This window comes from Labeo rohita, unplaced genomic scaffold (assembly GCF_022985175.1).
Source record: "Labeo rohita strain BAU-BD-2019 unplaced genomic scaffold, IGBB_LRoh.1.0 scaffold_96, whole genome shotgun sequence".
Taxonomy (NCBI): domain Eukaryota; kingdom Metazoa; phylum Chordata; class Actinopteri; order Cypriniformes; family Cyprinidae; genus Labeo; species Labeo rohita.
The window spans coordinates 33707-46210 of record NW_026129920.1 but is presented as its reverse complement, the minus strand read 5'-3'; the positions used below and the strand labels follow the sequence as shown (position 1 = coordinate 46210).

The window sequence follows — 12504 nt, the reverse complement described above, 5'->3', positions numbered from 1 at the left end:
GGAGAACGCACGCCAGAGGAAAGTGCAAATCTGTGTCAAGCCATCAGAAGTTCCAGTAAACCAGAAGAGAGGCATGAATAAATAAACTCAGTGTCCTTAAAGTCAGGGGTCCGCGAGCGGCTCGGAGGAGAACTATGGGAGAGATGGAGATGCTCGCTGACAAAAGGACGTGACAGAATCATGTCAGAGCACAAGCACTGCAAATAAAGCATCTGAGGTCGGGTTAGTTGTTATAAACACACAGGAATATGATATTGCTCAGAGGTTGCTCTTTTAGAGCTCAGGAAACATGATTTTCAGATGTTTTTCCTAAAATGTCTGAGAATAAATAGAAACCAAATGAGTCGGTAAGAGTATAAAGCTACAAAATGAACAGCTCTGATCATTTAATGAGAAATGTTTGAGCTCATGACACTTCTGAAAGCATATTTTGATATCTCTGCAAATCTGAGCACAGTTTGAGACACAGGGCTGAACACAAAAGATTACTGGGGTCTTTTCTCAGAAGAAGCTCCAGCAAAAGCCTCTATTTGATATCAATGCTGTTTCAGATAAATAATTGAGATATTTAAGAGATCTCACTTAGAAAGAGGTTTATTCAAGCTTGCAATCTCTGTTGAAAAAGTAATTGCTCAGAAGTTGCTCTTTCATAGCTCAAGACTTAATTGATTTTCGAGGGTGAACTTTGTCTTAGATGTTTCTCCTAAAAAAGACAAATAGACACATGAATGTGGAGAGCAGCTCAGATTGTTTGATGATAAGTTCTGAGCTCATATTTGATTGCAGAACTTGGGATCTCTGAAAATCTGAGCACAGTTTGAGACACTGCTGAGGTTTAAGGGGTCTTTTTCAGAAGAAACTTGCGCAAAAGCCTCTATGTAACATCAATGCTGTCTTGGAGAAGTAACTGAGATGTAAAGAGATCTCATTTGGAAAGATATTTACTCAGGCAAAACACATATTGCTCAGACGTTGGTCTTTCATAGCAATGGAGTTCTCAGAATCAACCTCGTCTCAGATGTTTCTTCAAAAAAGAAAAAAATAGACACATGAATGAGAAGATCAAAAGCTTCCACAAAAGACTCCATTTCACATCTAAACCATATTGGAAAAATAACTGAGATGTTAAAGAGATTTGGTAAGGCGACTTACTCAAGACCGCAAACCCAGACTAAAAGGATATTGTTTTTTTCATAGTTCAAGAGACTTCATTGAGTTCTCTAGATCAAATTTGTCTCAGATGTTTCTCCAAAGGAAAAAAAAACAGACACACATTTGGTAGGGAGTCTTACTCAAACTTGCAATCCCAGATTAAACAGTTCATTGAGTTCTCTGGATCAGATGTTTCTCCTAAAAAGAAAAAGAAAATAGACACATGAAATGTTTGAGCTCATACTGAGATCTTTGACTTGGCAAATCTGAGCACCGTTTGAGACATTGCTGAGAAACTGGACATTACTGGGGTTGTTTCTTAGAACAAACTTAAGCAAAAGCCTCCATTTGATCTCACTGCTCCTTTGAAGAAATTATTGAGATGTTAAATCTCATTTGTGGTGTTTATTACCTACAGGATTGTGTCGTTGGAGCTTATGGTTGTTGCGTAGATTGTGTTTAAAGAGCTTGAGAGTCCTTTCATAGCTCAAGAGTCCTTACCGAGTTCTCAGGATCCACATTCTCTCATATTTCTCCTAAAAGAAAAGAAAAACACAAATTAATGTGGACAGCAGCTCAGCTCATTTGCTCTCAGGAGCATTCGATGAGAAATGTTTGAGTTTATTGAGATCTTCGGGTTTTGGTTGCAGACTTTGGAATCTGAGCACATAATAATCCTTTCTGAAATTCTGATTATCAGTGTCTGTTTCTCAAGAGAAGCAACTGAGAAACAGGAGTCCCCATCAGTCTTATCTAAAAGAAACAGCTGAAATATTGTGCTGATTATTGTGTAGATTGTGCTTAAAGAGCTTCAGGAAGGTGGTGCAAGACGCTGTAGATCAAACCACTAGTTAGTGCTGAGATGGAGCGAGACACACACACACACACACACACACTGCTGGAGGGATGTGTCAGCTCAGATCAGAGGAGACAGCAGTTGCACTGCAGGCGGTGTGTGTGTGTGTGTGTTTGCAGGAGGACACACACCTCCTATGGGATTACCCATAATGCCCCAGCTCACCTCAGATGGCGACGTCTCACTCCTGTCTCAGAGGACACGGGGCACGCAGGAGCACCGCAGGTCCGACGGATCACCGGCCCCCGAAACTAGAGACACGAGTGTGTGTTACGTGCATCTTTCGTTATGACACACTCATAAACAAAGAATCGTGTCTCAGCCGGCGCTTGGGAAGACACATGTGTTGCCATGGTGAGAGAGCCCTTCACATGAACTGCGTCAACTTCTGCAACACGCACACACACGCACGGCTACAGCCAAATATAGACAAACCTGCTGTCGGTCCACATGACGAACACACACAACAGCAGAACCTGCCATCTGTGTGCACACCAACCACACTCATACCACAGTGTAGTACATTTAGATAAATGCATAAAACATATATAGTATGCGAGCAAAAATATAACAGATACAATTCTGAAATATTAATGCGCAGCAGAGGATTATTGTGACTGATTTGTGTTATATCACAGAAATAAAAGCTGCTGGAAGAGGCGAAGGATGTGAGCGGTCGCCATGGTAACAGATAGGGATGGCACAGTGACAGAGATGCTCGGAGAGTCAGACCGAGACATTTACGGACTTAAAGATTCTCGCTGTATATGTGGCAGATGTGAATGGAAATAAAAACAAATGTGTATTTATATCTGATTAATTAACGCGCGTTGTAACATCTGTTTGTCGTAACGCGCTTGGCCACCAGGTGTCGCTGCAACACCTCAAAATACAGGTCCACAAATGAATTCATCATTTTGTTTTTCTTAAAATGTTAATATATACTTGACTACACTGAAAACATTGTGTAATGTAATTTATACAGTTTAACAGAGTCATAAGTATCACGGGTATATTTGTAGCAATAGCCAACAAAACATTGTATGGGTCAAAATGATCAATTTTCTTTTTATGCCAAAAATTCATTAGGATATTGAGTAAAGATTATGTTCCATGAATATATTTTGTAAATTTTGTACCGTAAATATATAAAAACTTTGCATTGCCAAGAACTTCATTTGAACAACTTTAAAGCCAATTTTCTCAGTATCTTGATTTTTTTGCACCTTCAGATTCCAGATATTCAAATAGTTGTATCTCAGCCACATATTATAACAAACCATTCATCTAAGGAAAGCTCATTTATTTAGCTTTCAGCTGATGTATAAATCTCAGTTTTAAAAACATGACCCTTACGACTGGTTTTGTGCTCCGTGGTCACATTTAGTTTTTTCCGAAAAACCTTAATACACTGAAAACATTGTGTCATTCATATCACATCATTCATAGTTAAATGCATATGCATTTCTAAAACTACTTAGAGTTTTATGCATATTACTAAGAAAACATGACTGTGAAAATTTCTCTCAATTACGTTTTGTTGGGTTGGGGTTGGTCGTTGAGTTTGTTTTTAGGTCGTGTGTAGGTTTCTGCTGAGTTATCACCTACGCTTGAGGGATGTTAAAAGAGAGGAAAACCATCTCGATTCTATTATTAAACGCTGAAACTTTACGGTAAGCGAGCGCGCGTGCACGCGGTCTTTGTTTTTCCCCTCGAATGTCGTCACGCATACCTGAGCGACGCTTGACGTCAATGTCCATATTTGGAAGCGGGCGGAAGGCGAGCGTCACCACAACACACAGTGTTTTCCATCCTGACAACCAATCGGCTGCGCGAGGAAGTCCCGCCCCTTTGTTTTATTGGACGCTGGGCGTGTTGCTCACACCAGCGCGACTGACGTCGACGGCTCTGAGCGTATATATCGGCGGAATCACTCCTCACCACAACAGACCAGAGAGGAGAGAAACAGAGCCGACTGGATCAAATACGGGGATTGTTTATTGTTTCGTCCTCACTGAACTTGCAGCACTAAATCACCAGCATAAAAGGACGGAAGCTCTTGTGGTTTTTAACTTTCAGCAGTTTTATTCTAAACTCTATTGAACGGAATACAATGACGCACGGTATCGGAGCAGAGATGATCCCGGAGGTTTCAGCCGCCGCGAGTTTCGTTTGCAGACTGTTGCGCAGCCGCGGACGCTTGAGTGACGCACAGCTCCAAGTTTTTAGAGACTGCCTTGCGCAGGCGCTATCAGGTACTGAAATAAGTGCTTTTATAGTTCATGCAGTAACATAGTGAGCTATTGTATATGTAAAACTATTACCACTATATTAACGCACTCAGTGCTCATATACTATAGTACATCTAATGCTAAAAGAACTCGCGCCGTTGTCCCGAGTTCGAATCCCAGCTCGCAGATTTTTTTTATGATTATTTCATAATAGTTATTGTCCTGTCTTAGGAAAAAATGACTTGGGTTTTAACAAAACTGTTTATTTTTCTCCAGAACACTACCAGCACCACTGGTTCCCCGACAGGCCACAGAAGGGATCCGGATACCGCTGCATACGGATCAATCACGAAATGGACCCTCTGATTGGCCGGGCGGCCGGTCGTATTGGACTGACCAGCGGGCAGCTTTTCTCGCTCTTGCCGCGGGAGCTGACGCTCTGGGTGGACCCGTATGAAGTGTCGTACCGCATTGGCGAGGACGGCTCCATTTGCGTACTCTACGAAGCCGAGCCGCCGGTCTCAAGCCCCGCCCCCTTGCCGTACGACCAGATGGCGAACTGCAAAAACCGCTTCATGATGAGCGGCCGCACAAGTCCACCCAAAAACTACCTGATGATGGTATCGAGCTGAACGCACGTGACCGGTGTCCGCTGATGTCACGCCTGACCGACCAACCTCCGAGAGTTCCTGCGACTTCACATTTCAGGCCTGATCCTAAACCTTTATTTAAGATGAACTTTAAAGCACTGGTTGTTACGCAACTGGACGAATGACTCTAGAGATATTCTGGCACTGTTCTGTGTGACTTTTGTTTTTTCTTACAATCCCAAAACAGGTTTTGGGTGTTTTCACTGGTGCTCGCACACGGTTTCAGTGCAACTACGATACCTCACGACTGTCACGAGAATGTATAGCAATTAAAGGCCTGAAACGTACTTTGCGCAAACGTTTACAGAAACATCAAGCTGTTGCTATAGCGCCACCTGTGGTGACTGCGAGAATGCAGCACATTTGCGTTTAGCACGTTTCAGGCCCAAAACTGTGGTGGCGCTTCTTAATTTCCGCGGGAGCTGCTAACGAGAGGGACGCCACATGAACAAACTCCCATAATCCCCTCTTGCCTTAACCACAGCGCCACCACTCTCTTAATAAACGTCACTGCCTGGCTCTTTAAGTCTTTCTGTGCAATATTCAGGCAATACGCTCTTTAACTTCCTCTGGTGATGTCATGAAATGAGTCGTATGAACTGGAGGCTCCACTGCTGGCTTCTCTGGGGGAAGTGACTCTATTTTCCCAGGAAGCTTTGCGTGCGTTGGTTGGTTTGGTGGCCGAAGTGCCAGCGGAGACTCTCATCTGTAGCATCTGTCTCTCGCGGGCTGCTGAGCAGCCCGTTTACTGTTTTTTTTAGACGTAGTTTGTAAGCTATTTTGAAGCAGAGTTGCTTATAATGTACATTTTTGTGCAGATATAGAGCTGTACAGTCAATTTTTATTACAATAAACCTTTTATGAATGAAATGCTCCTCTCTGGTCTGATGTCATTATGATGGTGTTGATGAAGTTTCAGCTCTCTGAGGTGTGCCGCACGGCTTCATATCTCACATCTATTCTTGAAAACTCCCACAAGCAGCATCTGGTTGGCGTTCGGTGGGCATGTCGGTGTTCACTGAATGTGTCTGGGCTTGTTTTTCTCCTACACACACTGAGAGACTTCAGATGGGTGTTCAGTTACACTTATCAGCAGCCGCTGCACTCAGAGATTAACTGTGAGCTGCCTAATTAGACAAAGCATCATAGGTGCAACTGACATGAAGGTTAAAATCATGCTGCATTATAAAAAAAATAAAAATAAACTGACAGTCTTGAGGCCAAATTGTAATGCAGCATTACATGAATTGTTTTAAGTACCTGTATGCAATCCCACAATGCACTACATGCAATATTGTATCATAGTTTGAAATACATGTAATTATGTTTATTTAATATGTTGTACCTCTGCAAAGTTCTTATTATATTTGTATACCTATTCAGTTTAGGCGTTACATACACATTTTGTTTCTTTTCACATACTTTATCTGTGCTATATATAAATATAGACTATAATATAGATTTAATTCTCATCTTTATTTCTTTATTTAAATATTATGCAACAACCATTTAAAGACAAAAATAATTTGTTGTTCTTGTGTGACAACAAAGAGATGTTGACTAGGAAAATGTACACTACCAGTCAGAAATTTTTGAACAGTAAGATTTGTAATGTGTTTTCAAAGAAGTCTCTTCTGCTCACCAAGCTTGCATTTATTTGATGCAGTAAAAAAAAAAAAAATTATTTAAAAAAACTGTTTTCTGTTTGAATGTATTTTAAAATGAATTTATTCCTGTGATTTCAAAGCTGATTTTTTAGCATCATTACTCTAGCCACATGATCCTTTAGAAATCATTCTAAATTCTGATTTGCTGCTCAAAAATTATTATTATGATGTTAAAAAATGGCTGAGAGGAAATTTTTTCAGGTTTCTTTTATAAATAGACATTTCAGAAGAACAGCATTTATCTGATGAAAGAAATCTTTTGCAACATTGTGAAAGTTTATCATCACTTTTTATAATTTTAAAGCATCCTTGCTAAATAAAAGTATTAATTTCTATAATTTATTTAAAAAGCATTAAAAATCTTAGTTCAAAAACTTTTGACGGCTAGTGTAAATCATCCAAAATGTTGCTTTCTTTAAAAAAACAAACAAACAAACATTACAATAGTTTAAAATAGCATTTTACCCAATATCTGTATTTGCCATTTGTTTTTGTGCTTTTTAGTGAATCAGCTAAGATCAAACTGAAATCGTCTTTGAGTCCAGTTGTTTGCTTATCAAAAATACCAATGTCAAATTACTGGAATGAATGAAAATGTTGTAGATGAATTAATGTTAAACTACTGGAATCATTCGCAAAAGATATTTACCAATATGCTAACATTAAACTCTGTTCATACAATTATGAGCAACAAGTTATTGTCAAATTATTGGAATAAATCAATTTTAGCTACGAACTTTTAAACTATTGAAATAAGTAATAGAATTGTCATGTTAGAACATGCTAACATCAAACTATTGAAAACAATTTTAGTTACAAGCTTATGTTAAACTCGCTAACATCAAACTTTATTAAAATCAACATTATTGTAAAATTATTGACATAAATGAAATTTTAGTTTGAAAGATATGGAATCAGTATTTGAGTTGTGCACTTAGCAACATGCTAACATCAAATTTTATTGAAATCTGTTGGCCACCTGCTAATCTCAAATGATCAGAATGAATGAAATTTTAGCTACAAACTAATATTGAACCATTGGAATCAGTTGTTAAGTTCAACATCAAACGTTATTGTAAATGTCTTTTGCATGAGTTGTTGTCTGCATGAAGTGTTTCACATAATTCACTTATGAGGTGCCGTTTGGGTTAGCGCACTAGCTATCTGAAAGGGTAGCTGTCTATTTAGGCAGTAGGCAAGGCAACGGGCTCCAAGTTCTGGAGCTGCGCTATTGTGTCCCTCTGGTTGTTTTGTTCTGTTTGTGAGTGATTACGGTCAGCCGAGGATTTGGGAGGGCTTCTGTCCTGACGTCATAAAAGCACAATCGCTGCTTTAATTGAGGCCGTTTTGTGAGCGAGTGTGTGTGCGAGTCAGACACAAACACACACGGGCAGATGGCCTGTTGAACGCGAGGCTGCCCACATATGGAGATCCACACTATTGTTCAGAGACGCTGCTGACGCTTGAACGCGCGCACACACACACACACACACACACTGTCGGCTCAGTGGAGGAGGGACGGACATGCAAAGAGAGAGAGACACACTCTTTACTTATAAGAAATTTGTCAAGATTTTATTACATGTTCAAAGACATTCAGATATTTTAAGTGTCTCATTTGCTTCAGCTGTTGTCATTCATTCTGTTTAGTTGGAGTCTGTTTTCATGGGTCAGACCTGTTGAGTTTCCTGTGTGACCTCTGACCCTTCAGCTGTGGGGTTTTTCTTGCCATCTGATTGGCTGACATCCACTAATATGTTTTAATTATATTTGGTGTGTGTGTTTGTCTTTTATCCCTAGTGCAGTATCCGTTTTAAACAAAGCTTAATAATCTCAACAAAAGTTTGAGCTTATATTAAGATCTCTGACTTTTGATGGCAGACAAATCTGAGTACAGTTTGAGACATTAATGAAACCTCATGTGAAAGGCAAAAGGAGCCGTGTATGTATTAGATTACTAGGCTCTATTTTCAGAAGCATCAGCCTTTCACTGAATATCTTAACGTGTTTAAATCGTATTTTTGTGTGTGTGCATCTTCTATTCCTAATACAATATTCATTTAAACAAGGCAAAATAGTCTTACCAGGGAGTGTCTCAGTTTCTAACATTTTTTTTTTAATTTAAGTACTAAGTTTCTAAGCTTTTCTATAAGTTTTAGTACAATGTTTATAAGTATGTTCTACTTTTCTAAGTTTTAGTACAAAGTTTATAAATATATTTTAATTTCTTTAAGTTTTAGTACAAAGTTTGTAAAAAATTTTTAAGTATTCTATATAGTACTAGGTGGCAATTTTATGGCTGATTTGATGTTGTTTGTGAGTCTTACCCTTAGACAAATTTCCTTAGACAAAATAACCTTAGACAAAGTTTATTTTGTGTGTATGTATTTTTTGTTACCTAGTGCAATATCCATTTTAAAGAACACAAAATAGTCTTATACCAGGAAGTTTTTTTTTCCCAAGTTTTAGTACTAAGTTCCTAAGTTCCTAAGTTCCTAAGACAAATTTCTATCACTATGTAATATACCATTTTTTATTATTATTATTATTTTTTTTTTTTAGTTTTTTCTAAGTTTTAGTGTGAAGTTCATAAGTTTTATATAAGTTTTTGGTACTATGTTATGTTTGTCTATTTTTATAAATGTTTTGATGAGGTTTGTGAGGCCTATTCTACTAACCCAAGACACATTTCTCTCACTATATGTTTTTAATCTGAACTGAATAGTCTCACCAGGAAGTGTCTAAGTTTTAGTACTAGGTTTCTAAGTTTTCTACATGTAAGTATTATGTTTTTATGGGACTATATGTTTTATTTTTAATCTAAACTGAATAGTCTCACCAGGAAGTGTCTAAAATGTAGTACTAAACATTTAAGTATTAAGTTTCTACTTTTTTCCAAGTTTTAAAACTAAATTCCTACTTTTTTTTAAGTTTTTGATACTATTTCATGTGTGTCAAGTTTTTTTTTTTTCTAGTTATTTCTATCAAAGGGTTTTTAATTTGAAAAAGACATTTGATTTGATATATTTTTATATGTTTTATGACATTCAGACTTTTATAGTGTCTCATTTGCTTCAGCTGTTGTCATTTGTTATGTTCAGATGGAGTCCGGTGTCGTGACGGGGGTCAAACCTGTTGAGCTTCCTGTGTGACCTCCAACCCTTCAGCTGCGGTGTTTTCTTGCCGTGTGATTGGCTGACAACCGTATCTAGGCAGATCTGAGGTCAGTTCCTGAGTTTTTACACACTGTTTCTGATGAAATCTGATGAGAAATCTCATAATCACATGGTAGGGTGGCGGCTGGTGTAAAGGCGGGGGTTTTAGGGCCGTTTGGTTAGTTGGTTAATCCCTGAAACACTGTGACCCTCTTTTGCAGACACGAGACAAAGAAAACACGCACACAGTGAGCTGTTCTCTGATTATTTTGCTAGTAATTCTAAAGCTGATTGTTAATCTGATCAGGAGTTAGTCTGCATTAAAAACACACAGGCACACACACACACACACACTAATCAACTTTACACGTTTTTTTATGGACACAACAGGTGTGATATAGACGTGATTTGGTCTGTTGTAAAACTGCAATGGCCCTTGAAGGGTCGTTCTCAGGAACTGGTAACTGGTGCCATTTGGATATTTCTACTTAAAAATATCAATATATATTTAAAAATTTGTGGTTAGTAGTATTATTTGAAAGAATTATTACTTTAAATAATTAAGAACACGTTAAATTTGTCAAAAGAGACAATTTTAATGTTACAAAATATTTTTATTTTTAAATGAATGCTGTTCTTATGAACTTTCTATTCATCTGTGAATCCTGATAAACAAAATGTATGACAGTTTCCACAAAAATAGTGGACAACATTAATAATATTTGTGTTTTCAACATTAATAATAATCAAAAGTGTTTCTTGAGCAGCAAATCAGCATATTTGAGTGATTTCTGAAGAATCATGTGACAGTGAAGACTGGAGTAATGATGTTGAAAATTCAGCTTTGATCAAAGAGAAAGCTAAATTTTCATAATGGTCTGAACCAATAAATATCAACAAATTATATTATTTGCAGTAATCTTGTACCTTGCGTATAATATTTTTATCTAAAAAGGATCTTGTGATTTTTTTTTTTTTTTTTAAGTTGAAAAAGCTTGGGGAAGCTTGATGAAGTCATTAAAATTTAAACATGAAATGCTGATCATACAAAACTGTGAAAGAAACTCCCGTTGGTTTGGTTAAAAAAGACCTTTATGATGTCACTTCCTTAAATATAGTGAAAGAGGGAAAACACCACAGCAGAATGAGGAACAAAGACAAATATTTTAATTTTAGAAAAATTAACACCCGCATTTCACAAATGATACTGCTTTGTGTTCATTTTCTGTTCTCAGTAAAAACCCATTTAGTTTATGCAAACCAAAATTGCAAGAACAGAGATAAATCCTAAAAAATAAATAGACTGAACAATACTGTAAATAAAGAAGTAAATTAACAGCATAGCAGATTTTCTAGGACTGTTTTATTAATGTATATTCGTATACTTGTGGTATTTGAGTGGTGATCAGGTCTGCTGGGGATTTGGATGTGTGTTTGTGAATGAGTTTGATGAGATTTGCGTGTGGCATTTCCCCCCACACACCAGTGTTTCTGGATCAGAGACTAGCACACAAATGATTTGCAAATCAAACCTGTTCAGTTGAATGCTCCTGGAGTTTCACAAACATCATTCATGAAGCCGTACCGTCCTGCAGGCGTGTGAACGATGGCCATTCAGTGTGTGTTTAATGCATCACAAAAGAGTCTCAGACGGGTGGAGGAAGGGTGTCATGCTGCTGTATCACACAGGAACTGGTGAAATTGTCTGCTGGATCTCAGATGTTTCTCTTAAAATCCATCAGGAGAAATAAAACAGACCAAAATAAGTCACCAGTCATTGTACAATACGAATACATTTAACATCTGCTAATGTGTTTAAAGTACATTTTGTGTGTGTGTGTGCATGTGTGTGTGTGTGCATGTGTGTGTGTATCTTTTACATTTTTTTTTTTTTTTTTTTTTTTTTTCATTTTTTTTTCCAAGTTTTAGTATTAAGTTCCTATGGTTTTTTTTTCTAAACTTTCTAAATTTAACTACTGAATTTCTGAGTTTTTTCCAAGTTTTAGTACTAAGTTCCTGTTTTTTCCTACTTTTTCTAAGTTTAAGTACTAAATTCCTGTGTTTTTTTCTACATTTTCAAGTTTTAGTGCTAAGTTTCTGAGTTTTTTCTAAGTTGTAGTACTAAGTTCCTTTGATTTTTCCTAAATTTTCTATGTTTTAGTACTACGTTTCTACAATTTTTATGTTTTAATACTAAATTACTGTTTTTTTTTTCTAAATTTTTAAGTTTTTTACCACTAAGTTTCTGAGTTTTTTCTTACGTTTTAGTACTAAGTTCCTTTGTTTTTATTTCTAATTTTTTTTTAAGTTTTACTACTAAGTTTCTAAGATTTTCCCAAGTGTAGTACTAAGTTCCATTTCTTGTGTTTTTTTCTAAATGTTTAAGTTGTAGTACTAAGTTTCTGAGTTTTTTTTTTAAGTTTTACCACTAAGTTTCTAAGATTTTTCTAAATTTGAGTACTAAGTTCCTGCTTTTTTTCTTAATTTTTAAGTTTTTTACCACTAAGTTTTTTTCTTTCGTTTTAGTAGTTCCTTTGTTTTTATTTCTAAATTTTTAAAGTTTTACTACTAAGTTTCTATCAATTTTAATTCTAAGTTTCTGAGTTTTTTCTAAATTCTAGTACTAAGTTCCTATGTTTTTTCTTACTTTTCTAAGTTTTAGTACTACGTTAGTTAGATTTTTCTACGTTTTCTAGATTTTACTACTAAGTTTTTTCTTAATTTTAGTACTAAGTTTTATTTCTGTGGGAGTTTTTTGTACATTTTGAACTTTTAGTACCAAGTTTCAGAGTT

At 36.8% G+C, this 12504-nt stretch overlaps 1 protein-coding gene across 1 annotated transcript; it reads left to right on the top strand.

Moving 5' to 3' along the window:
* The first annotated feature begins 3938 nt into the window (after positions 1-3938).
* btg2 (B-cell translocation gene 2) lies at positions 3939-5759 on the top strand. The gene is made up of 2 exons (XM_051105307.1): positions 3939-4263; positions 4516-5759. Exons 1-2 carry the CDS (start codon positions 4122-4124, stop codon positions 4869-4871), a joined length of 498 nt encoding a protein of 165 aa, XP_050961264.1. The 5' UTR covers positions 3939-4121; the 3' UTR covers positions 4872-5759.
* The last annotated feature ends 6745 nt before the right edge of the window (positions 5760-12504 follow it).

Coding starts and splice junctions, on each gene's coding strand:
- btg2 (XM_051105307.1), top strand. CDS start 4,122: ATGACGCACGGTATCGGAGCAGAGATGATCCCGGAGGTTTCAGCCGCC. Junction 4,264..4,515: donor CCTTGCGCAGGCGCTATCAG/GTACTGAAATAA, acceptor ATTTTTCTCCAG/AACACTACCAGCACCACTGG.